We start from the raw sequence: 27,937 nt of genomic DNA, 5'->3' as shown, positions 1-27,937 counted from the left end.
CCACCACCAGCGAGCACACCTCTAGCCAGACGATTCTCAAGATTCCAGAAATAGACCCCAAAAAGCGAAGGAGGATAAAAACAAAAAGAGATCTAAGAAAATTCTCCACCATAATCCCTAGGGTAAAAGGGAAAGAGGGGACACGATAAATTTTTTAGAGAGAGAGAGAGAGGGGGTCTTGCCTCTCTCTAAAAACACGTGGGTTTTGTATTATACGGGGTGCAATCAATCATTGATTAAATGATAATGGTTTAAATTTTACCTCACTTAAGCATTGTAAATGGTCAAGGATCGATTTTGTGAAGATGTGTTCAAATCGATTGGAGACTCGCATGAACGTATCAAAATTATTTTTGGTAGTCAATGTATCCCCTATGTAAGGTTTTAGTTTACATGTATGTGTATTTGATTGTATTATTAGAATTATAAGAGCCACAGAGTTCACATCAGTTTTGACAAAAGAGTTTTTGAATAGCTTGTTATATAATAATTTTGATAGCATATTTGGATTGACTTTGGAAGACTCAGAATCAATTTTAGAGGTGTAGAATTGATTCTAGGTGATTTTGAGGTGTTTGTTTTATCAAAAGTAGATTTGATTCTGCCTCCAGAATTGAATCTACTTGAAGCTAAAATTTGTAACTTCTACCTCCAGAATTGATTCTGGGTGATTTTTACACTAAAATTTATTGTTCAACTCAGTTTTACATAAATGTATTCAAACATAAATCAATTATGTCAAACTCTATTCTGCTAAAATCAATTCTACCAAACTCAATTTTACTAGAATCAATTTTGTTCACCGCCAATCCAAACACACCCTGAGTATATCTTGGAGTTTTTTTATTTCAAACAATCAAATAGAAAATTGTTGTAAATTATCAGTCACTCAATAAACTTTTCCATTTTGTAGTTGTGGATCTTCTTTAATGCGTGGTTCATAACCCCCCCACATTGATTTTGTCTATATTTTGTGATTTCTACGCCATCATTGAACATCAACAAATTGGTGAATAATTGAGTTGAATAAAGGAGAATATGGAGAATAGAGATATTGATGGAAATGTTAATGGAGTTGTTGGCTGGTGGTCAAAACTCCTGGCAACTTCCTCTTCCATCTTTTTCACCAAGTCTGTTAGGAAGCTACTTTAGAACCCTAACAACTCAAGAAAAGCTAAGAGAAATAAAAGAGACAAATAAAATTAACTAAGAAAATTAAAGACTTTTTTATTTCATTCATTGATATCTCAAATGTGTCAAAGACACTACATTATATAATGTCACTAATAGATAGGGGTGGCAAAGCGGGCGGCCCGCGCCATTTAGGCCGGGCCCATTTAAGCCCGTCCAAAAGCAGAGTGGGGCGGGGCAGGCCAACTTAGGTGTCTGAGCTCAAAAGTCAAGCTCGCCCCGTTTACTAACGAGTTGGCGGGTTGACATGTCGGTCCGCTAACTTTTATTTTTTTTATTTTACAATTTGATTTACTACATAATTTATAAATTTTTTAATTACTACCAAGAAGGTTGATAAAAGATATTTTTTAACAACGCACAGTAGAACTTCAACATGTCTTAAAGATCAGTTACAACAAAAATGAAATAAATTCAAGCACAATAAAAAAAGTATCAAAATAAATAAATAAAGGGTTAATAGTAGTTTATCCCCTGTAATATGAGCGTGTTTCGGTTTACCCCTCACTGTTGCCAAAGACAGGTTTTGGCAACGGTTTTTTTGAAAAAACCGTTGTCAAAAGGTATGGAGGGGGAAAAGCAAAATTCGCTAACATTACAGGGGGTGAATTACTATTAACCCATAAATAAATAAACAAACAATACATATCATCCTAATCCTATTTAAAAACTAACTACCAAATGAACCCAATTAAGAATCTACACAAGACAAATAGTGATAGTTGTTACTTTGCATAATACATCACAATACATAAAATAGTAGTGCATAAAATAACACCTAACTTTTTCACTATTTATATCATATAAACTCTTATATTGACTTATTTCCTAGTAGTTAAATTCTAAATTTGTCACACGTAAACACTAATCAAATTCTTCCTTTTCTTACAATCAACATTTATTTCTAAAGAAAACATGTGAGTTAATGTGTTGAGAACTTAATAATTATGTATGACATACAATTGTTCATTTATTTCAAACTTTTACAATTAACTCATGTATTAGAAAGTTATTGAAAGAACATTACAATTATAATTCAATTTGTATGTATAATAATTTAGAATACAATTCAATCAACATAATCCTAAGAGAAGAATGTTGTTTTTATAGTTAAAGTTGTTTTAATTCTAAGTAAAAAATAAAGAAGTTTAACAAAAAGCCCGCGAGCAAAACCCGCCCCGCCTCGACCCTCTTTTTTAAGCGGGTTAGGTGGGGCGGGCCAACATAAGGTACCTAGTCGAAAATCTCAGTCCAGCCCGCCCAAAATGGTGGGTCAAACGGGCCGACAAGGCAGACCTAACCCGTTTTGCCACCCCTACTAATGGATAATCTAACAAAAGATCTAAACATTAAAAGTCCACTTAAATGATAATTGAAAAACCCACTAAAATATAATAAAATTACTACTAATAAACTAACTTAAATAATATAATTCTACTCTCTATCAAAGTTTAATACTCTCCTTGTGCTTCTTCACATCACATGATCTAGAGTAAAAGGTTTGTCACATAACAAATAAACATTCATTTTCATCTCGTCTCCCACTTCGAGGACACTTATAAAATTGATAGGATGGTGCCTAGTAGCCATCATATTAGAATTTTGATCTTAGGGATTATTCAGGTAAAACTCGTTTCTCAACCGTAGAGATTCTAACATTTTAGAGCTAAATATAATACAAGGGAGAAATTATGAAAAATACTACTAGAAAATTAAATTGAAGAAGATAATTGTCCGAAAGTATGTGAGGCATTGTTGAATTCAACCTTCAAGACTACAAAGTTAAAATTAATATTTAATAGACCCAAATCAAAAACAAAATCAAAATCCAAGTAACATGCAGCAAAAAGATATGTCCTTCGATTCAAGCTGTTTACTCGAAAGACAGAGGTTGATAAGCCAAGCCAAGGTCTTAAATAATGTCTGGCAATTATTACAAAATTACAAGGGACTTATTTTCTGTCAATCATTGGACAAATGTGAAGAGTAGCAAGTGACTGTCTAACAAAACTTTAGATGAGGGAAATGTGATTATTCAGAGGCCTGAGAAATGTGGTTGGCATCTATCATGAAAGTTCTACTCTCTTGTAGTTTTTGTCCGAAGGTGAACTGAGACCTTCCCAATGTGAAACCAAACATAACCTATTTAGCAAGAGCACATTGACAAATTTGAGGATGGGTGTATTTAAGACTAATCCTCAATGCCCCTCACCACATCTAAAAATGAAAATCTTCTAAATATGTTTTTATACCTTCTTATATATTATGCCTCTCTTAGAAGTTAGAACATTTCTAATATCAATTCCATTTCTTTCCAAATCAAATGACTATACTTATAAAGCAGTATATCAAAATCTACGCACAATGGTTAACATCTGAGACAATTAATTGGATTTTGATTTTTTATCTTCACCGGCATTGCCTTGCCTGAAGTTAAGAACTCCAGCAAGTCCCTTTCCTCTAACAAGTTGATCCAGCTCTTCAAGTTTCTGTGCAAGAACTTCAATTTCCATGCCCAACTCTTCACTTCTAGTCTTAATTGCCTGCAATGATACAAAAATATGAGCACATATTTGGGATTTAGAATAATTTGGCCCCTATAGCTGTTTCTGCCCCCCTCCAATTAACTGACTGCAAGAAGAAAAACTTTGCTTCGCTTCAATGAAATCCCTACATAGAAAGATAGTCCACAATGAGGAGACTGGTTATAAGGTAACCTGTATTTCACGTCTGCGTAGTTCTTCCTTTCTTGCCTCTGATCTAGAACTTCTTTGCACCTCAAATATTACAGCAGCTCCTGCAACCTAAATAAAAGGAGATTGACCTTATAATATACGATAAGTCATATGACAAGACAAATCTTGATAGCTGGTATGGTACAGATAAAAAAACTGTATGCTATTATTCTTGTATGCAAGAAGTGGATGCAAAATAGATGGAAATTCTACAAATAATTGAAAGCACTTTTTTCTGAATGCATTTGATATCAGTTTAAGATAACAACGGGAAGAGAAACCTATCATCCAAAACCTGATGTCTGTATGATAGACTATATGAGCTAGTATTATTTTGATTAATAATAAATTATAAAATCTAGCCCTCATTTTCTGAAATTGTCACAATTATGCTCTGGTTGAAATATTTCTTTTCCTATTTTCTAGTCAAGGGGAGTGTTAGGGCCGTTCGCAAAGTTCATTGTGAAAAGTCCAAGAGCTGCATCAAGCGAAGAGCGTATGGAGTAGTTGATCCTTCCCTCCACCAAGGGCAGATGGTTCCGCCCTCCAGACGCATCAATCATCGTCTAATTAGATCCAACACTCACCCACACAACACGCCTCCTCTTACGCAGACGGGCTTAAATGCTCGCACTTTATAAGGAAGAAAGCATCTCATTTCAGGTATTCAAATTCATTCTCACTCTTACATTACTCCTTATTCTCTCACTGACTTGAGCGTTGGTGTGTGACCTTGTAGGTCAACCCCGTTTCTGTCGCACCGGAACTTGCTCCACCCATCCAAGATCTCATCTCACTGTCTCACCAATCATGAAGCCCAAGCAGAACATAAAGAATATGAGATTCTGGCCTAAACAAGATTATAAAGTCTCTTACACTACAAAAAGCTACACAAAGGAGAAGCTTAGGCAGCTTCAGGTAGAGACATCAATGGGAGTTTACGGCAAAGTCTACGAGAACTAAGTTTAAACATCTCAGCACCAACTAACGATACCTTAAATTTAATTCGACTTCCACACGGAGCACCTAAGAAGCAAGACTATATAAAAGGGTCACTTGCCACACAAATCACACAGCATAAAGACATACCTCTATACAGGGTAAAATCCACAAACAGGTAGAAGGCATTCAATAAAAAAAGAAACAAATAACATCAAAACTAATAACAATTATTACAGTGAAGACAAATAATTCTCCAAGGAGATCAGCAGCAGCTTGAACAGCCTTTTCTTCATTAAGCGGACGAATGGCAACATCAGTAGCTTGACTATAAATGCGTCTCTGAATTCTCGTGGTAAACCTGTGATTGGTCTGTGCAATGCTGATGATGAAATTGCGGAACTTAGGGTGGTATCCAGCTTCTTTTTTAAGCCTATTGGCGATGGGTTTGCAAGCGGTTTTCAATGCTAGTGTTCCTAGCTTTACTAGTGGGAGTACTGCCATTTCTCGAACTCGCTACACACTTCGATCACTGTTGTTCGCGAAAATAACTTCTTCTTTTTTTTACTTTGAATGTTGAATGATTACCAACGTAATAGAGTAAAGTGAGTCGAATTTCGTTTTTTCTGTGTGGTGAATTGTGATGCGTGTGTCTGAGGCTTGGCGACGGCGATGGTATTTTCTTGCTCAACAAGAGCGATGATGTCGACTGCGTATGTTTCCCATTAAAATGAATGAAGGAATATCGTTTTTTTCCTTTTCTTATTCTATAAAAATAATTTTATTTATGTTTAATTATAGTTTTCAAAATATTATTTACGCTGATTAATTTATGAGTGTTTGTAGTGTGGTTTTGAAAAGAAAAAAAAAATTATCCAAACGGCAAGAAAAAAAGAGTGATTTGATTTAATTTGGTTGACTTTTAAAACTAAAATCGAACCAACCCAAATCAAACTAATGTAGTTTGATTTGATTTAGTTGTTTCGGTTTTTATTTTATTTTATTTTTATTGAGTCATACTTACATATTGATGAAAACATAATTTTGTATATAATCATTCTTACACTACAAAATAATAATAAAACTCATCATATTATTTACTATGTAAAAATTATATACGATAAAAGTGGAATAATAAACTTAAAACAATAGTATAAAATAATATCAAAAACATTATAATAAAATAAAACAAAAAATAGAGGAGATAAGAGATTAGTGAAGATGAACAAAAAAGAGCAAAAGAGATGAGAGATTAGAAAAAAAGGGGCGATAAAAACAAAATTGAAAGAGAAAACAATAACATAAAAATGAGAAGATGAAAAAAAATACAAGATAGTAGAGATTAGAGAAGAAAAGGTAAAATGTTTTTAGAGAAAAAGGTTGTATAATGTTAGGAGAGATTTGAGAAGGTTGAAACCTAAGTGTGAATAAGAGAATATCATTTATAATCGTAAGACTAAGACATACTAGATTTAGGTTTTATTGGATGTTAATTAAGTAAAATTTGGGTTGTAACATAATGCGGTTTGATTCAAAATGATTCAATTTGCAAAATACAAACTGAACCGAACCGCGTAGTTTTGTTAAAATATGACCCAAATAGATCCGAACCAAATGCAGTTTTGTGGTTTTCGGTTTGGTTTGGTTTGATTTGCGGTTTTCTATTGGACTGGTTATGTTTTTTTGGCTTTTCACCACCGATATAGTCCGGTCTGGGATCAATCCTGACATCAAATGATTCCAGCACCCTACTGGTCGCAGTAGTGGATGATCAAATTGTAATCCTTCCTACCAAGTCCAGCGAACTGGTTCAATTTTAAACACCTTAAATTATAAGTCAATTGATACTTCTGAGATATAATTATAGTCATTAGAAATGGAAATGAAAAATAGTATTTAAATTAAATTAACCAATTTTCTTTTTTAAATTTAATTTTAAGATTTATTTTGATCGGTCTAAAATAGTTTAAAGGTGGGGATAAAAAATAAATGATATAATTTATTTTAGCTGTGTTTTAAAATTTGTAGGTTAATGTATTGGTTAGAATTTTGATTTTAAGCTTTAATTATTGGTGTTTCAAATTTTGTAAAATAAAATATAATAAAATGGTTTCAAGAAGAATTGAATTCGTAACTTGCAAGATACAAAAATTATTAAGGGTGATAAAATAGACCGTTCTTCCTACTTTAAACTCACAAAAAAAAGAGTAGGGCGGACAAACCCGCCAACTAAAAATGAACATAAAAATCTTGCCCGCACCACCAAAGTGGCAGGTTGGCGGTTCGCGTGCTTATCCGCCTGTTTATTTTTAATTTTTTTTAATAGATTAGTAGTTTTTTTTACCTTTCAATTAAAATTTTCACTAATTTTTTAGAATAATTTTTATCAAGCATCTTTTTAACAAATTTTACTTTAAAAAATATTGCATATATTTATAAATGAATGTATAAAATAAAACCATTAAGAATTGAAATTACTAGAATTACCTAAAAAATGGTGGGCTTAAGGCGTGATGGGATGAACGAATAGGCGACGCGGGTTTTGGCAGAACGAGCTTTGGAGGGCTGTGGGCTTTGGCGGGACGAGTTTTGGCGGATGGCAGGCTCAAAATCCTAACCCAACCCGTCATTTTTTTGGCGGGTGCGCGGGCGGGTCCGACGTACCACGACCCGTTTTTCCATCCTTAAAACTACACATTTCCCCTCAGTCAAGTTGAATTATTTCTCAATATACAGACAATAATATTATATAAATTGATGAAATATTTAAAATTGCATCTAATACCTATTTTTTTACAAACATCATAAAATTTTGGGGTGGTCATCCACCACTGACTAAACATATGGGGAGAGCAAAGATATTGAATGGAGTGCAATATGGGCCATCACATGCTATAATCTCTGGACATGGAGAAATAAAAGGAATCGTAATGGCAACTTCATGGAACCCCACAAGCCATGGGAGAAGATTATGCAATATTTTCGATTATAAAATAAAACCACGTATGCGAGGAATCAGGCAAGTCATTGTAATAACATATTTATAAAAAATGTACGGTGCAATTCACTTAAGCAAGGGTGGATTTGCCTTAATACATATGGAGCGTCCAATGACACATATAATAGGTTTGAGTGTGGGTATCTAGTAATGATGGTAGGTGGATTAGAGGTTTTTCGAAAGCTCTTAAATCCACGACGATGTATGTTGTTAAACTTTGGGGCATGTTGGAAGGATTATAATTGGCAAAAATGGGATACAAGAAATTGGTAGTCCAAATGGATTCCAATGTTATCGTCGATATGCGTAAAAGGGAAGATAATGACAATGTTTCTGGTTTAAGTTTGGTTAGAAAGATCCAAAGTTTATTGAATTTGAATTGGAATCAGGTTTCTTCATGTTTTTCGAGAAGCAAACATGTGTGTGGATGTGTTAGCAAATATGGAGTGTGTGCAAACACAAGTTACGTCAATCCATAACAATCATTTGTCGAGTATAATGGAAGTTCTTGATGATGATTTAAGGGGTGTTTCCTTGCCTCAGCTAGTAGCTTTATAGGTTTTTTGGGTTTTGGCCCCATATTGTAAAAAAAAAGAATTATGTTAGTTTATCCATCCATTCAATTTGTTTAAACCAATGAATAAAGTTATTTCACATTTATCACACTCGTATAAAACATAAAACACTTTTTAATGGCCAATTTTTTTAATTTTTAAATCGATCACTAAACAAAGCATTCATCAAATTCATGCAAAGCCTGAAATTTTATTGAAATTAAATGAACATGATACAAGGCAAAAAATGCTATATGATTGTAGTGTTATAATTACAAAGCCTCACCTAGGGCGATGCCTTCGTTCAACCTAAAGAAAGGCGACAAATAAATGTAGCCCAAAGGGATGTATCACCTTGCCCCATGAATTTCCTATTGCCTCGTCATGGAAAATGTGGGATAAGACATTTCTTCGATAGAGGGTAAGTCAGGATCATTACTGACCCACATCTCCCTTGGAAATTGATATTCAAAGGTCCACCATTGACTGAGTGGGTAGTGATCCTTTTCAAGAAAACCCTAGGCCTATGGGCCTCTATAAATCTTCTTTCTCCCACGGGAAAGTGACAGATTATCTAAGTCATACACAATCTTTAAATCCTAAAGAGCACAACGCTGACCATGATATTAACACACGACCACCAGCAATCATACGTTTGCTATCAATCATCATCATACAGGGTTTCTTATCATTCCAAGTAGAACCTCTCACCTCATGTGAGTAGATCTCCTAAACAACCTCAAAACACCACCGAACAGGGTTTCTTGTCTTTGTAAGCACGCCCTAACCATCAAAATGCGTTATTGTTAAGTGTCAAAATGTAGTTATTTTGTGTTTGTAAATAGTGGCACTTATCGATACTTTTTGTTAATACCGTTCGAATAATACCCCGTTTTGTGTATAAATACGTATACTTTGTGAATAGATGTATCTTCATATACTTTTATACTTTTTGATAGTTTTCTATTCATTTTGTAGGTATTGAGGTGTAATACGGTGAACTGACTTTTATAATCGAGATGTGCGGTAAAGCATGAGTCGCCACCGACTTTTATTTTATCCAAATTTATCAGAAAGGCTAAAAGCGTGATATTTGTAAAAACATGCTATTTTGTAGAAAATAGGATATCAACCTAGCATTTGTAGTAAACCTTAAGGAGTCGGGATACCTTTTTGGTGACAGTATGCTTTTGAACTAACCATGCTTCAATTAGGACTTTCAAGGGTTGTAACGTGGCTTGGTTCACGGTTTAAGAAACAAAGGATAATGGCTCAAAATTTATTTATACCCATCCCCTTCTTCGTGATGTTCTTCAGTCCTAAGCTCAGTTAATTCGACTTATGCATTCAGGTTCCAAGAGACTTTTGGATTTGCACCTTTGATGGTTCACAAGCAAAGAGAACTTTTGAGATGGTAGTCACTTCTTCCTTTTGGTAGTCACAACATTGTGTTGTTCAGGAATTTATTGACTTCTCTTTTTTCATCTTTTTGATATCCCTAACTTTTGCCTGAATTGTCCGTTTTGAGCTTACAGTCAGCGGGATGCCTTGATTTTTGCCTAAGTCTTCTTTTTTATTTTTTGACTTAGCAGGCTTTTCTTTGTATATATGTTTTTCGTTTCATTTTTTTCTTTTATTATTTATTTTTTTTTTTGAAAGATATTGACTGCCTTGCTTAATGATTGATGAACCATCATTGGCTTTTGATTGACATCTCCAACACTTCTTTGATGTGTGCGGATGAACGCTTGTGATTGAAACCTTTGTTGAAAGGTGTACTGAATGATTCTCTTAGAATGCACAACCAAATTAACTGAGAACTACCCTGCCCCAGGTTATGATCAAGGGTTTTAATTAGTACAAGAAAGAAACTTCTACTTCTTAGGCTCAAAAGGGTTGACGAGGGATTAACATCCTTATATCTCCACTGTTTAGGAATTGAAACAATGCCTGTACATCGTCAGCACAGTCCGCTCAAAAGCATACTGTATGAGGTTGCGGTATCGTTTTCGTCATCCTCCCTCAAAAGGCATACAGCTTTAGCAGGAGTTGAATATCACAAAACATATGCAAAGTAAAGACATAATTTAAAATGAGTGATAGCGAAATAATTAATTCAAGACAAGCATATGCAATGCACTGATGATGATTATTAAAACAAGATAATGTCTATCATAAGCCGAATGTTTAAACAAACAGAATAGAAACTTGCAAATGAAAGTAGATCTAATGATCCAAAAGTTCGTCCGTCTTGACGTCAGTCAGTCTTGTCATGACTAGGCATAGGAGCAGTGATCATCCCAGGAGTTTTAGGAGAGTTGAATTTGATTTCCCTGTTATCGATTAGATCTTGAATCTTATTCTTCAATGTCCATCAATTGTTTATGTAATGTCCAGGAATGTTGGAATGGTACGCGCACCTTGCATTGAGTTTGTAGTAGGTGTTAGAATTCGTTGGCTCGATTGCCTTGAGCGTCTGGATTATATGAGTGAATTGATTATTGTGACTCAGTTGTCGTGATTCCATTATCGTGACTCAGTTGTCATGATTCCATTATCGTGACTCAGTTGTCGTGACTTCGCTGTCGTGATTCCCTTATCGTGACTCAGTTGTCGTGACTTTGTTTTCGTGACTCAGTTGTCGTGATTCCATTATCGTGACTCAGTTGTCGTGATTTTGTTTTCGTGACTCAGTTGTCGTGATTCCATTATCGTGACTCAGTTGTCGTGATTCCATTATCGTGACTCAGTTGTCGTGACTTTGTTGTCGTGATTCCATTATCGTGACTCAGTTGTCGTGATTCCATTATCGTGACTCAGTTGTCGTGATTCCATTATCGTGACTCAGTTATCGTGATTCCATTATCGTGACTCAGTTGTCGTGACTTTGTTGTCGTGACTCAGTTGTCGTGATTCCATTATCGTGACTCAGTTGTCGTGACTTCATTGTCGTGGTCTTTTCTGATTTGAGTGTCATGATTAAATCTTTAATGGCACGCTTCAATGGTCTACCATCCTTTACACCATAACCAGGATTGTTCGAATACTAAGCGCATCTCGCATTATAATTGTACCCCAAGAATAAGAGTGCCTTTAATTCTTCTTGCCCCTTGGACAAGTTCAGGATTAAATCTTGAAACTGGGCATTTTGAGCTTGAAGGTCTTTGACTGATTGCTCGAGATTCATGATGCTGAAATAAACAGCGAGGAGGTGAGAAACCTGTGGTGGAAACCTGTGATGTAATGTTATGAATGCAGATGCAATTATTTTCAAGGATCTCTAGAAATTTAGTTAGCAACGTTTAAAAATGATTTGGTCGCTTCTTCGTTTGAATAACTCTGATTTTTGGGGTTCTTCTATGGGAATCAAGCTCACCATATCCAGTGGGTCATAGCCTCTGATTCGGGATATCTTTGAACTTGAAGGTATATGGCTAGAGGAAAATAAATCCTCTTGCCCCTTGGTAGGTGTTGAGCCTTCTGAATTGGAAGGTATGTGGCCAGAGGAAAATAAATCCTCTTGCCCCTTGATAGGAATTCAGTCTTTGATAAAGGCACCTGAAATTGTGCGCCCTAAATTCCTAAGATCCTTGAAAGGGTTAGTTAAAACATGTTATGCTTATGATGTCATGATGTCATGATGTTATGCGAATGCAGTTCATTAGGCATAGTGTGAGATAGTAAGGACAAACAAGTCCTTTTAACAAAACCTGCAAGAAACGAAGGTTAGTAGCAAACACAGGCAAGTCACGTAAATCACACAAGTCACACAATTTTTGGGCTTAAGGCTTGCGTGGGGTCTGATCAGGTGTCCTTCCCAAGGGTATTTCTATGGATAAGGAGATTTCAGCAACGGGTTCTACAAGTTATCCAGAATTGTCAGCCCTTCTAAAGCACCCTCGGACATGATGCATTTGCATCATGCAATGATACTTTGAGAGAGGACCTATCTGAATTGTAGCATCGGGTAGCGACTAGTTCTCAACATTTGTCAAGAGTAGTCCCCCCACTACGTTCCTAAAGGCCAGGATGGGTTAAGGGTAACTAAAGGTCCTTGAGCTCCGGCGCACCCACAGACACATACATAGACCTCCCTCATTTGAGAAAGGTGTGCATATGCTATGGAGTCCTAACTCAAGTGTGAACTTCATATTGACTCATCTCCCACATATGTGAAAGAGGTCGCCATGACTATGCCACTCCTAATCTTAAGTGTTCTTGAATCCGGGAATAGGATTCGTCCTTCATTTAATTCCCAAAACGCCCCTGAAAAATAAAACAAACAAAGCAAACAATAGAAAACATTTAAGTGAATCTTAAACTTTTAAGGTAACCCCTCTTTTATAAGAAAATTCTCCCCAGCAGAGTCGCCAGTTCTGTAATACGGTGAACTGACTTTTATAATCGAGATGTGCGGTAAAGCATGAGTCGCCACCGACTTTTATTTTATCCAAATTTATCAGAAAGGCTAAAAGAAACAGAAAAAAACCTTTTAAAGAAATCTAAGTTCGGGGGGTAATTTATGCAAAGGGAAGGTGTAAGGCACCCTTTGCATCCATGGTTTTCCATGGGCTCTTAATTGCTTTGCTTGCTCGTTTGTCTTTAGAAAAAAGTAGAAAAAAGTGGACTTTAGCTCGTAAATGAGCGTGGCCAGTTTTTGAAGAATTATGAGAAAGAATATGAAAATTGAGCATTGCAAGGCAATTAGGGGCAATTACCTTAAACTCAGATGATAGGTCTCTTTTTAGCCTTTCAGGATGAAAGGGTCTATCCTTGCCATAAGAGAGCAGGAAGCCTTTCGTTTGGAGGTAGAAGGGTCGTCGAAACATCCTTTGCCATAAGACTGTCCCATGCCATAGAAGGGCAGGTAGTCTAAGGTAAGGATCAGAATAAGCCTTATTCGTAGGCAACCAGAGGATACCTCAGCCTTTTCCGTAGGCAACTTCCGAGGGTCGAGGTCATATTTGTGTATCGAAGGCAGCATCATTTAGGGTCGCATGACCTTTATTTATCGAGGCAGCATGGCTGAGGTATCCTCGTATTCGAGGGACATGGCTTATTCTGCAAAAAAACACAAAGGCAACAGGCAACAAGGCAACAAGGCAACAGAGAGGTTACCCCAAAAGAGTGCGTGTGTGCAACAATCATGTGGTTCAATTCAGTTATTTATCTTGTAATTAGTGACTCTAATTCAGTTCAAGACTTGCACTCCCTAAGATTACTAACCACACAGTAATATAAACAGTATAATTAAAGCAATATGGGGAAGGGAAATTGCAACCAGCGGAGGAGAGGGGAATTGAAACCAGCGGGATATAATTAAAAACTAAAACAGAAAATATTAGAGTTAGGTTTTAGGGTTACCGATACTCGTAGCTTTGGCGATTGACAAACCCTGAAGATTGGAAAAGAAAGAATAAACAAAGATAGAGTGAGTGCATTATCGATTCGGAGGCAATTAGGGTTAACCCTAAAAATATAAGGATAAAGGATAATAAATATAAAGAGTAGATACTTAGCTTTGCATTTGATCTGACATGGTTGGCGGGGAGCCCTCGGGGTTAACCCTGAAAAATGGCAAAGCAAGTAATAGAGAAAGGTGACTGTATGCACAGTTCAGAAATATAAGGGCAAACCCTAAAATCAAAAGGAAACCAAATAGGCTTTTAAAATAAAATAAATTAAATACTTAGCTTTGTGAAGGGTGTGACGCGTAGTCGGAAGGCACCTGAAAAGACAACCCTGAAAAGGCACAGAAAAAGAAATATATTCAGTGTAGAGCAAACCCTAATTAGGATTCAAATCGAGTATAATGGTAAATTAATTTAATTAATTACTGGTCTCGCGACCTAATTAATTAAATCGGGATGATAAAATAGAAAATAAAAAATAAAGTCAAGCACAAAATATTTTTGGGATTTTTTGGAGTTAAAATAAAGCAGATATGAATTTTTGAAATAATACGTAAATAATTAAATCAATTTAAATCTATTTTTAGAAATAATATTTATATAAAATAAATAAAAAAAATATTAAAAAGTTTTTTAAAATTTTTTTATATAGTTTATATATATATATATATAACAAATTTGTTTGAAGGAAAATAATATATATCTATTATTAAAACAAAAATAAAAGGGCTATGTAATAAAATATAAAAAAATTGGAAAATACTTAACTTTTGATTGTGTGTGGTGCACCCTGGAAGGGACATGGTAGGCGCGCAGGACTGAGGGGGTTGGATCGATCCAGATGGTGATCTGATGGTTGTAGTGATAGCCTCACGGTGCACGCGTACAATGCCCTCGTACTGGATCATAGTCTGAATGCTTAACAAAAAGAATCAACAAAATACATGACCCTATGAAGGATCGAACCAGCGCTCACTATCTCAAAAGCCCTTGGCCACACGCTTTTACCACTCGGCCAATGATTATTTGTTGTTTATCACGCGCGTTCAGTTATTAATATATAAACAGTGGTATTAAATGAGGAAAAACGCGCCAGATTTTGAACGAGCCAATAGTCTCGTGACAACACGTCGTCTTCTTCAATGGAAACCTGCAGAAAATATTTTACAGCGCTTTTCACCGATTAGGTGTAAAAGACCATGTCTATTACACCTGTTAACTGTGAACACACTCATACGCGCATAAAAAACAGATCCAAGGCCATATTCGTGACCCTCTCATCCATGCGAACTCACCTGTACCAATTATAGGGTCCAAAACCTTCTAGATAAAAAAACCCTAAAATCAAAGGAGGAACCCTAATACGGCAATTGTCCATAAACACACACAGAAATTCGATTAAAAGTCCAGAATCATTCACAGGAACATTATAAACAATATTATGCAAAGTAAATCCATGAATTATGCACGAATCGATGTGTTTAACCTCAAACCGAAAGCGACATACCGTGGCTTATCAGAGACAATTCAGGGGGTGTTGTTCGCGTGTGAGTATCCAAATCGCTTCAAGAGACTTCAGAGAACGTGTTTGAACCCTTGGATCGGTTGGAATTTTCTTCAAACTCAACAATCGAATGCCACTTTTTCTTGGTTTTTTAAGAGCTTAACAATGGTCTCTGATGGCCAATTTTCGTCCCCCAGGGCTTGGTCTTTGTTGTGCTTATATAACTGAGTCCATTAGGTCAACAAATTTGAGGAAAATCTCTTTAAATCTTTGGTTGGCAATTTTGGAAAATATGATTGAAACATGTTTCTAAATGTGATCCAAATCCCATATTTTTCCACCAATTAACTCTTGCACGAATTCTACATTAATTAAGGCATATTTTGATAATTGATTCTAATTAAAATCAACACCAAATCAAATTTTCTTGTATTTTCTTCAATTATATGATTTATATTGTATTTTTCATGAATTAAATTCAATAAAAATCCAATATTAATCAATAAATTGTGGTGAATGAAATTGGGGCCTTGGGTATCATAAAGATGAAGATTGGGCCAAGAAACATTGGGTCCCTTTGCAAAAAATTAAATTTGAACCCTTTTTCTTCACATTTTCCTTCTTAAATCTGTCCGACTTTGGCAAGGCATATCTCTCTCAATTTTTGAGGTATGGAAGTGTTCTAGGACTTTTTAGAAACCTTAGAGAGTCCTCTAACCAGTTTCTTTGGTCTCATATCAAAATTATTTTCCATGCTCCTTATATACTCTTTTGAAATAAGTGACCTTTTGTTGACTTTTGAAAAGGACCTATAATGTCTTGGTCCATATCTCTCAAATGAAGCATTTTTAGACTTGGCATGTGAGACACAATTTTGTAGAGAATCAAATTTCCTTCAAAATGAGCTTTGGATGGGAAATTTCTGATGTTCCATGTGAGAGTTATGGCTGGTCAAAGTTCAGTTGACATTTCCTATACAAAACTCTAATTTAGAAACTTTTTGATTTGTTGATTCTTGATATTTCCTTGATGAAACATGATCAATTATTGATCAAATGGTGAATGATACTTCAATATGAAGATCTTGACAGAAATCAGGAGTTTTGACTTTACTTTGACCACAGTTGACTTTTAGGTTAACCTAGTCGATTGTTGACCTTTTGAACAATTGAGTGACCAATCTTTTGAGATAAGACTTGATATTTGTCAGGGAGATGATGTGAGATATATTGAGCCATATGAGATGCCTTGGAGCCATTGATTCAGTGATTTTCCTTTGAACAGACCAAACCCTAGTTTCTGAGCCTAGTTTAGGAGAGTGTGTCTTTGGAGCTTTGTGTATTGATTTGAATTTGAATAGGAGAAAATGTATGGGCAAATTTTGGGGTATGACAGCTGCCCCTGTTCAATTATCTTAAACTTGAAGATGTAGAGTGGTTTATATGCCAGTCGGTATCTGAAGGTAGAAGATGATTGAACACTAGAATACCAAGAAATTTGCCCTTGCTGAAGTAGGGACCTTTGTCGGAGATGGGCTTGAAGATGCCATCCAGTAAATCATGCATTTGATCATGTTTGGAGTGTTTGAGAAGTAGTTGTTTGAGTGTTGATCGGGTCATTACTGTTCGTAGTAAATGAATTAGATCTTTGAGAGTTGATCGTGTCAGTACCATTCGTAATACTTGAATTAGATCTTGGAAAGATAATCGTGTCTACATAATTCGTGATGATAGAATTAGATCTCTTGTCGTATCAGCACCGTTCGTAGTAACCGAATTAGACTTTAGAAGTAGTTGATCGTGTCCACACCGTTCGTGATGATGGAATTAGATCTCTGAGATTTGATCGTGTCAGTACCGTTCGTAATACCTAAATTAGATCTTGGAAAGATGATCGTGTCTACACCGTTCGTGATGATAGAATTAGATTCTTTGAAGGTTGATCGTGTAAGCACCGTTCGTAGTAACCGAATTAGATCTTGGAGAGATAATCGTGTCTACATCGTTCGTGATGATAGAATTAGATTCTCTTGTCGTGTCAGCACTGTTCGTAGTAACTGAATTAGACTGGGAAGGTCAGTGATCGTGTCTACACCGTTCGTGATGATAGAATTAGATCTCTGAGAGTTAACCGTGTCAGTACCGTTCGTAGTAACCGAATTAGATCTTTTGTCGTGTCAGTACCGTTCGTAGTAGCTGAATTAGACTTAGTTGGTGATTGATCGTGTCTACACCGTTCGCGATGATAGAATTAGATCTCTTGAGTGTTGACCGTGTCAGTACCGTTCGTAGTAACTGAATTAGATCTTTGAAAATGACCGTGTCATTACCGTTCGTGGTAAATGAATTAGATCTTCGAGCGTTGACCGTGTCAGTACCATTCGTAGTAGCTGAATTAGATCTTGGAAAGTTGGAGATTTCGTTCATTTGTCTGTACCTGTATCCGGCAATAGGTATAGTTAGTCTTTATGCAATGTCATGATGCATGTATTATGTAATGAATCCCTCAAAATAAACGAGAAACTTTGTATGTTATGGATGAGTTCATTATGAGGTAAGGTATGCAATGTATGAATGTGTTTATGACATATGATATGTGAACATGATTTATGTTGTCTTGATTGAGAAAATGAATCTCTATGTCTTTGTGATTTTAATGTCTGATCTTGTTTGAAGATGCTCAGCTGGGAATTTGTGATTCTTGCTTGGGGATGATTAGCAACTTGATGGACCCTGATTGGGGACAAAAGTATTAGTAACCCATGTTGGAGAAGAGGAAAGTGTTGGAGAACCAGCAGTGTTGAAGATGTAAACTTTATTGGGAACCATGTCTTTGTCGAGAGCGTTTGAAGATATCTTCTTAATGATTACTCTATGGGGATATGATCTTGTGAACTCGGCTCTGTGGGGAGACATGGGTGTCTTGAAATTTTCCCCCAGTATTATAGTAACTACCATTCCTGAATTTGATTAGGACACACCACTGAGTATTGATCAAGATGTCTGACTGGACTTGCATAGATTTGCCCCTGCTAGTAGGAACTTTAGAAAGATTCGCCTCGCGAGGACTTTATGAGGTGTGCATTATGGGCGACATGCCCCTAGTACTTAGTATGATGCCCCTGACTGATCGGGCGGTAGCTTCGGCCCCACTTGGGTGCATGCCCCTGATCGTTGATGCTTCTGAGAGATTTTTGAAATTTTGACTTGATTGCCCCATATTGGTTGGGCAATAGTTTGAAACCCACTTGGGACGTATGCCTTTGACTGTTTGGCATTTTGAAAGATTCTTGGAATCTTGACTTGATTGCCCCAGATTGATTGGGCAAAACGTGTCGTGCCCCTTGTGTAGGAGACATTGCTTGTTGGTCGGGATAACTTTGAGTCATTAGTCATACCCTGTGCAAATTCTTTCTGTTGCTAACATTTGAATTTATGTAGCAGAATATGTTTAATAATGAATTCATGAGATGCAATGCATACGTTTGTCTTGAGTTTTTGAAAAAACATTAAAACAAGAGATGTAAAAGCGTGATATTTGTAAAAACATGCTATTTTGTAGAAAATAGGATATCAACCTAGCATTTGTAGTAAACCTTAAGGAGTCGGGATACCTTTTTGGTGACAGTATGCTTTTGAACTAACCATGCTTCAATTAGGACTTTCAAGGGTTGTAACGTGGCTTGGTTCACGGTTTAAGAAACAAAGGATAATGGCTCAAAATTTATTTATACCCATCCCCTTCTTCGTGATGTTCTTCAGTCCTAAGCTCAGTTAATTCGACTTATGCATTCAGGTTCCAAGAGACTTTTGGATTTGCACCTTTGATGGTTCACAAGCAAAGAGAACTTTTGAGATGGTAGTCACTTCTTCCTTTTGGTAGTCACAACATTGTGTTGTTCAGGAATTTATTGACTTCTCTTTTTTCATCTTTTTGATATCCCTAACTTTTGCCTGAATTGTCCGTTTTGAGCTTACAGTCAGCGGGATGCCTTGATTTTTGCCTAAGTCTTCTTTTTTATTTTTTGACTTAGCAGGCTTTTCTTTGTATATATGTTTTTCGTTTCATTTTTTTCTTTTATTATTTATTTTTTTTTTTGAAAGATATTGACTGCCTTGCTTAATGATTGATGAACCATCATTGGCTTTTGATTGACATCTCCAACACTTCTTTGATGTGTGCGGATGAACGCTTGTGATTGAAACCTTTGTTGAAAGGTGTACTGAATGATTCTCTTAGAATGCACAACCAAATTAACTGAGAACTACCCTGCCCCAGGTTATGATCAAGGGTTTTAATTAGTACAAGAAAGAAACTTCTACTTCTTAGGCTCAAAAGGGTTGACGAGGGATTAACATCCTTATATCTCCACTGTTTAGGAATTGAAACAATGCCTGTACATCGTCAGCACAGTCCGCTCAAAAGCATACTGTATGAGGTTGCGGTATCGTTTTCGTCATCCTCCCTCAAAAGGCATACAGCTTTAGCAGGAGTTGAATATCACAAAACATATGCAAAGTAAAGACATAATTTAAAATGAGTGATAGCGAAATAATTAATTCAAGACAAGCATATGCAATGCACTGATGATGATTATTAAAACAAGATAATGTCTATCATAAGCCGAATGTTTAAACAAACAGAATAGAAACTTGCAAATGAAAGTAGATCTAATGATCCAAAAGTTCGTCCGTCTTGACGTCAGTCAGTCTTGTCATGACTAGGCATAGGAGCAGTGATCATCCCAGGAGTTTTAGGAGAGTTGAATTTGATTTCCCTGTTATCGATTAGATCTTGAATCTTATTCTTCAATGTCCATCAATTGTTTATGTAATGTCCAGGAATGTTGGAATGGTACGCGCACCTTGCATTGAGTTTGTAGTAGGTGTTAGAATTCGTTGGCTCGATTGCCTTGAGCGTCTGGATTATATGAGTGAATTGATTATTGTGACTCAGTTGTCGTGATTCCATTATCGTGACTCAGTTGTCATGATTCCATTATCGTGACTCAGTTGTCGTGACTTCGCTGTCGTGATTCCCTTATCGTGACTCAGTTGTCGTGACTTTGTTTTCGTGACTCAGTTGTCGTGATTCCATTATCGTGACTCAGTTGTCGTGATTTTGTTTTCGTGACTCAGTTGTCGTGATTCCATTATCGTGACTCAGTTGTCGTGATTCCATTATCGTGACTCAGTTGTCGTGACTTTGTTGTCGTGATTCCATTATCGTGACTCAGTTGTCGTGATTCCATTATCGTGACTCAGTTGTCGTGATTCCATTATCGTGACTCAGTTATCGTGATTCCATTATCGTGACTCAGTTGTCGTGACTTTGTTGTCGTGACTCAGTTGTCGTGATTCCATTATCGTGACTCAGTTGTCGTGACTTCATTGTCGTGGTCTTTTCTGATTTGAGTGTCATGATTAAATCTTTAATGGCACGCTTCAATGGTCTACCATCCTTTACACCATAACCAGGATTGTTCGAATACTAAGCGCATCTCGCATTATAATTGTACCCCAAGAATAAGAGTGCCTTTAATTCTTCTTGACCCTTGGACAAGTTCAGGATTAAATCTTGAAACTGGGCATTTTGAGCTTGAAGGTCTTTGACTGATTGCTCGAGATTCATGATGCTGAAATAAACAGCGAGGAGGTGAGAAACCTGTGGTGGAAACCTGTGATGTAATGTTATGAATGCAGATGCAATTATTTTCAAGGATCTCTAGAAATTTAGTTAGCAACGTTTAAAAATGATTTGGTCGCTTCTTCGTTTGAATAACTCTGATTTTTGGGGTTCTTCTATGGGAATCAAGCTCACCATATCCAGTGGGTCATAGCCTCTGATTCGGGATATCTTTGAACTTGAAGGTATATGGCTAGAGGAAAATAAATCCTCTTGCCCCTTGGTAGGTGTTGAGCCTTCTGAATTGGAAGGTATGTGGCCAGAGGAAAATAAATCCTCTTGCCCCTTGATAGGAATTCAGTCTTTGATAAAGGCACCTGAAATTGTGCGCCCTAAATTCCTAAGATCCTTGAAAGGGTTAGTTAAAACATGTTATGCTTATGATGTCATGATGTCATGATGTTATGCGAATGCAGTTCATTAGGCATAGTGTGAGATAGTAAGGACAAACAAGTCCTTTTAACAAAACCTGCAAGAAACGAAGGTTAGTAGCAAACACAGGCAAGTCACGTAAATCACACAAGTCACACAATTTTTGGGCTTAAGGCTTGCGTGGGGTCTGATCAGGTGTCCTTCCCAAGGGTATTTCTATGGATAAGGAGATTTCAGCAACGGGTTCTACAAGTTATCCAGAATTGTCAGCCCTTCTAAAGCACCCTCGGACATGATGCATTTGCATCATGCAATGATACTTTGAGAGAGGACCTATCTGAATTGTAGCATCGGGTAGCGACTAGTTCTCAACATTTGTCAAGAGTAGTCCCCCCACTACGTTCCTAAAGGCCAGGATGGGTTAAGGGTAACTAAAGGTCCTTGAGCTCCGGCGCACCCACAGACACATACATAGACCTCCCTCATTTGAGAAAGGTGTGCATATGCTATGGAGTCCTAACTCAAGTGTGAACTTCATATTGACTCATCTCCCACATATGTGAAAGAGGTCGCCATGACTATGCCACTCCTAATCTTAAGTGTTCTTGAATCCGGGAATAGGATTCGTCCTTCATTTAATTCCCAAAACGCCCCTGAAAAATAAAACAAACAAAGCAAACAATAGAAAACATTTAAGTGAATCTTAAACTTTTAAGGTAACCCCTCTTTTATAAGAAAATTCTCCCCAGCAGAGTCGCCAGTTCTGTAATACGGTGAACTGACTTTTATAATCGAGATGTGCGGTAAAGCATGAGTCGCCACCGACTTTTATTTTATCCAAATTTATCAGAAAGGCTAAAAGAAACAGAAAAAAACCTTTTAAAGAAATCTAAGTTCGGGGGGTAATTTATGCAAAGGGAAGGTGTAAGGCACCCTTTGCATCCATGGTTTTCCATGGGCTCTTAATTGCTTTGCTTGCTCGTTTGTCTTTAGAAAAAAGTAGAAAAAAGTGGACTTTAGCTCGTAAATGAGCGTGGCCAGTTTTTGAAGAATTATGAGAAAGAATATGAAAATTGAGCATTGCAAGGCAATTAGGGGCAATTACCTTAAACTCAGATGATAGGTCTCTTTTTAGCCTTTCAGGATGAAAGGGTCTATCCTTGCCATAAGAGAGCAGGAAGCCTTTCGTTTGGAGGTAGAAGGGTCGTCGAAACATCCTTTGCCATAAGACTGTCCCATGCCATAGAAGGGCAGGTAGTCTAAGGTAAGGATCAGAATAAGCCTTATTCGTAGGCAACCAGAGGATACCTCAGCCTTTTCCGTAGGCAACTTCCGAGGGTCGAGGTCATATTTGTGTATCGAAGGCAGCATCATTTAGGGTCGCATGACCTTTATTTATCGAGGCAGCATGGCTGAGGTATCCTCGTATTCGAGGGACATGGCTTATTCTGCAAAAAAACACAAAGGCAACAGGCAACAAGGCAACAAGGCAACAGAGAGGTTACCCCAAAAGAGTGCGTGTGTGCAACAATCATGTGGTTCAATTCAGTTATTTATCTTGTAATTAGTGACTCTAATTCAGTTCAAGACTTGCACTCCCTAAGATTACTAACCACACAGTAATATAAACAGTATAATTAAAGCAATATGGGGAAGGGAAATTGCAACCAGCGGAGGAGAGGGGAATTGAAACCAGCGGGATATAATTAAAAACTAAAACAGAAAATATTAGAGTTAGGTTTTAGGGTTACCGATACTCGTAGCTTTGGCGATTGACAAACCCTGAAGATTGGAAAAGAAAGAATAAACAAAGATAGAGTGAGTGCATTATCGATTCGGAGGCAATTAGGGTTAACCCTAAAAATATAAGGATAAAGGATAATAAATATAAAGAGTAGATACTTAGCTTTGCATTTGATCTGACATGGTTGGCGGGGAGCCCTCGGGGTTAACCCTGAAAAATGGCAAAGCAAGTAATAGAGAAAGGTGACTGTATGCACAGTTCAGAAATATAAGGGCAAACCCTAAAATCAAAAGGAAACCAAATAGGCTTTTAAAATAAAATAAATTAAATACTTAGCTTTGTGAAGGGTGTGACGCGTAGTCGGAAGGCACCTGAAAAGACAACCCTGAAAAGGCACAGAAAAAGAAATATATTCAGTGTAGAGCAAACCCTAATTAGGATTCAAATCGAGTATAATGGTAAATTAATTTAATTAATTACTGGTCTCGCGACCTAATTAATTAAATCGGGATGATAAAATAGAAAATAAAAAATAAAGTCAAGCACAAAATATTTTTGGGATTTTTTGGAGTTAAAATAAAGCAGATATGAATTTTTGAAATAATACGTAAATAATTAAATCAATTTAAATCTATTTTTAGAAATAATATTTATATAAAATAAATAAAAAAAATATTAAAAAGTTTTTTAAAATTTTTTTATATAGTTTATATATATATATATATATAACAAATTTGTTTGAAGGAAAATAATATATATCTATTATTAAAACAAAAATAAAAGGGCTATGTAATAAAATATAAAAAAAATTGGAAAATACTTAACTTTTGATTGTGTGTGGTGCACCCTGGAAGGGACATGGTAGGCGCGCAGGACTGAGGGGGTTGGATCGATCCAGATGGTGATCTGATGGTTGTAGTGATAGCCTCACGGTGCACGCGTACAATGCCCTCGTACTGGATCATAGTCTGAATGCTTAACAAAAAGAATCAACAAAATACATGACCCTATGAAGGATCGAACCAGCGCTCACTATCTCAAAAGCCCTTGGCCACACGCTTTTACCACTCGGCCAATGATTATTTGTTGTTTATCACGCGCGTTCAGTTATTAATATATAAACAGTGGTATTAAATGAGGAAAAACGCGCCAGATTTTGAACGAGCCAATAGTCTCGTGACAACACGTCGTCTTCTTCAATGGAAACCTGCAGAAAATATTTTACAGCGCTTTTCACCGATTAGGTGTAAAAGACCATGTCTATTACACCTGTTAACTGTGAACACACTCATACGCGCATAAAAAACAGATCCAAGGCCATATTCGTGACCCTCTCATCCATGCGAACTCACCTGTACCAATTATAGGGTCCAAAACCTTCTAGATAAAAAAACCCTAAAATCAAAGGAGGAACCCTAATACGGCAATTGTCCATAAACACACACAGAAATTCGATTAAAAGTCCAGAATCATTCACAGGAACATTATAAACAATATTATGCAAAGTAAATCCATGAATTATGCACGAATCGATGTGTTTAACCTCAAACCGAAAGCGACATACCGTGGCTTATCAGAGACAATTCAGGGGGTGTTGTTCGCGTGTGAGTATCCAAATCGCTTCAAGAGACTTCAGAGAACGTGTTTGAACCCTTGGATCGGTTGGAATTTTCTTCAAACTCAACAATCGAATGCCACTTTTTCTTGGTTTTTTAAGAGCTTAACAATGGTCTCTGATGGCCAATTTTCGTCCCCCAGGGCTTGGTCTTTGTTGTGCTTATATAACTGAGTCCATTAGGTCAACAAATTTGAGGAAAATCTCTTTAAATCTTTGGTTGGCAATTTTGGAAAATATGATTGAAACATGTTTCTAAATGTGATCCAAATCCCATATTTTTCCACCAATTAACTCTTGCACGAATTCTACATTAATTAAGGCATATTTTGATAATTGATTCTAATTAAAATCAACACCAAATCAAATTTTCTTGTATTTTCTTCAATTATATGATTTATATTGTATTTTTCATGAATTAAATTCAATAAAAATCCAATATTAATCAATAAATTGTGGTGAATGAAATTGGGGCCTTGGGTATCATAAAGATGAAGATTGGGCCAAGAAACATTGGGTCCCTTTGCAAAAAATTAAATTTGAACCCTTTTTCTTCACATTTTCCTTCTTAAATCTGTCCGACTTTGGCAAGGCATATCTCTCTCAATTTTTGAGGTATGGAAGTGTTCTAGGACTTTTTAGAAACCTTAGAGAGTCCTCTAACCAGTGTCTTTAGTCTCATATCAAAATTATTTTCCATGCTCCTTATATACTCTTTTGAAATAAGTGACCTTTTGTTGACTTTTGAAAAGGACCTATAATGTCTTGGTCCATATCTCTCAAATGAAGCATTTTTAGACTTGGCATGTGAGACACAATTTTGTAGAGAATCAAATTTCCTTCAAAATGAGCTTTGGATGGGAAATTTCTGATGTTCCATGTGAGAGTTATGGCTGGTCAAAGTTCAGTTGACATTTCCTATACAAAACCCTAATTTAGAAACTTTTTGATTTGTTGATTCTTGATATTTCCTTGATGAAACATGATCAATTATTGATCAAATGGTGAATGATACTTCAATATGAAGATCTTGACAGAAATCAGGAGTTTTGACTTTACTTTGACCACAGTTGACTTTTAGGTTAACCTAGTCGATTGTTGACCTTTTGAACAATTGAGTGACCAATCTTTTGAGATAAGACTTGATATTTGTCAGGGAGATGATGTGAGATATATTGAGCCATATGAGATGCCTTGGAGCCATTGATTCAGTGATTTTCCTTTGAACAGACCAAACCCTAGTTTCTGAGCCTAGTTTAGGAGAGTGTGTCTTTGGAGCTTTGTGTATTGATTTGAATTTGAATAGGAGAAAATGTATGGGCAAATTTTGGGGTATGACATGAGGCGTATTTGGAGCATGAGCAATAACGTGGCGAAGACACGGCTTCAAACGCGCGATTTTGAGCGGCGGAATCAATTCATTCGGCGAATAAAGCTCAAAACCAAATAATAATAAATCACCAACTTGGTTGATATGTTGTCATTGTTAGATAGAGCATGAAATAAGCTTTCCAACGCTTCGAACCGGGCGCAAATCGGAGTTACGGTTCTCAAGATATGGCCAAAACAAGATTTCAATGTTCTGTTGAGCGCGCTAAGCGGGCTTGACCGCGCTAAGCGCGGCCTGGGAGCATTTTTGACCCATTTGGCAGAAAGTTGGGCGCTTAGCGCGGGTTTTTGGCGCTAAGCGCGGTCTGGCGGTCTAAGAAAAATAAAAAGCAGCCCGCTTAGCGCGGTGGGCGCGCTTAGCGCGGTCTGCGACTTCAGTTTTGGTATATATGTTGTAAAATCATATTTTTTAGGTATGTTTTGGGTATTTTTGAACCCCAACTCATCAACCTTCAATTTTTGGTAGATTGAGCTTAGAAAACAACATTTGTGGCTTGTAATCGGAAGATTCTTGGTCGGGAGCTCGATTGATCGTGATTGACACCGCGAAAGATTTGGTTTTCTTCTCCTCCTCTTCTCTTTGTAACCACTTTTGTTGAGTTTGTTTGTAAGTTTACTCTAAACACATGGATGTTTGTTACTCTTTGTACTAGTTGTATAATATATTTGCTTTACAAATCTTAATCGGTGTTTCCTTGATCTTTTTGCTTAAATGCTCTGGATTTGTTTTGTTGTAGACATAGACATCACAAATCTTGATTAGGGGGATATCTGTTAGCTTTTGATTCTAGACATAGGATTAGGGTTAACATCCACATAATATCTGAGTTTAATGTCTCTGTGTTGTTTGATCGGTTGAGACATCGTCGAAAGAGGAATATAGTTGAATTTCCGTCGATGTTGTAGAAATGGACATTGATGTGAGGGATATGTGGTGATTCTGATGAGTATTGTAGATTGAGTATGGCGGAGTGATAAATCTAAGTTTGTGAGGAGTAGTTTAGATTCAAACCAGATAAGCTATTCTCTATCAAGAATGAATTTATTTTATGTTCATATGTTATATTTTTCCTGTTTACTTTAAACCCATTTAACCCAAACTCAAGAGCTAAGAATTCTTCGAACGGCAGTTCGGTATCACCAATCTCTGTGGACACGATAATTCCCGGATAAATATTTCCAAAACTTTTGTTGCTTGCCGCTTTACCGCTTCAACAAAATGGCGCCGTTGCCGGGGATTGGTGTTTTTATTGAATTCGCATTGCGATAGTTTCTTTGTTTTTGAGTTTTGTGAATATCGTATATTTTGTGCATATTCTCATACTTGTATATTTTCTTATATTGATACATGTTTACATTTTCATACTTATACATGTTTGTGTGTTTGATTTTGTTCCTCTTTACTTTTGCTATTTAGCAAGGTGAAGTTGGCTAAACAAATTGAACTCGGATAGTTTGTAAATTCTAAATCTTCACTTTTCAATTTGTTTAGCCAATTAAGGATTTTGTAAATATTGTGTTTTATGTATATTTGTGTTTTTACACATACTTGTATATACTTTTGCTTTTGATTCGTTTGTTAAGTGTTTGGTCAGGTCGCTTTCTTTATGTTGCGTTTGAGGCGAAAGCATTGACGTGTTGCGAGGAAGTCACTTGCCATTCGCGAGACAATAAAAGGCGTCGAGCTAACGACGTAAAACAAGCGCTTGTTGGGAGGCACCCCAACGCTTTTATTTTTCTGTTTTTCTGTAAATGAGTAGTGTAGGTGGTAAGTGGAGGCTGCATTGGAAATTCTGGTTT

The 27,937-nt window shown here is 36.6% G+C and overlaps 1 protein-coding gene across 1 annotated transcript; it reads right to left on the bottom strand.

The window, feature by feature from the left end:
* Positions 1 to 2,444: 2,444 nt before the first annotated feature.
* LOC131607236 (OPA3-like protein) lies at positions 2,445 to 5,595 on the bottom strand. Its single transcript, XM_058879254.1, has 3 exons — positions 5,103 to 5,595; positions 3,909 to 3,995; positions 2,445 to 3,734 (listed from the first exon to the last, which is right to left on the bottom strand). The coding sequence occupies exons 1-3, from the start codon at positions 5,367 to 5,369 to the stop codon at positions 3,576 to 3,578; spliced, it is 513 nt and encodes a 170-aa protein (XP_058735237.1). The 5' UTR covers positions 5,370 to 5,595; the 3' UTR covers positions 2,445 to 3,575.
* Positions 5,596 to 27,937: the final 22,342 nt, after the last annotated feature.

This window comes from Vicia villosa, linkage group LG5 (assembly GCF_029867415.1).
Source record: "Vicia villosa cultivar HV-30 ecotype Madison, WI linkage group LG5, Vvil1.0, whole genome shotgun sequence".
In the NCBI taxonomy this organism is placed as follows: Eukaryota; Viridiplantae; Streptophyta; class Magnoliopsida; order Fabales; family Fabaceae; genus Vicia; species Vicia villosa.
The sequence above is the reverse complement of the archived record's forward strand: the minus strand, read 5'-3'. Positions and strand labels throughout refer to the sequence as shown.

What these genes read in the sequence shown, in the direction of transcription:
- LOC131607236 (XM_058879254.1), bottom strand. Translation starts at nt 5,369, where the DNA reads ATGGCAGTACTCCCACTAGTAAAGCTAGGAACACTAGCATTGAAAACC. An exon ending in GAGAATTATTTGTCTTCACT is followed by an intron (nt 3,996 to 5,102) that starts GTAATAATTGTT and finishes CCTTTTATTTAG; the next exon opens with GTTGCAGGAGCTGCTGTAAT. An exon ending in TACGCAGACGTGAAATACAG is followed by an intron (nt 3,735 to 3,908) that starts GTTACCTTATAA and finishes GTATCATTGCAG; the next exon opens with GCAATTAAGACTAGAAGTGA.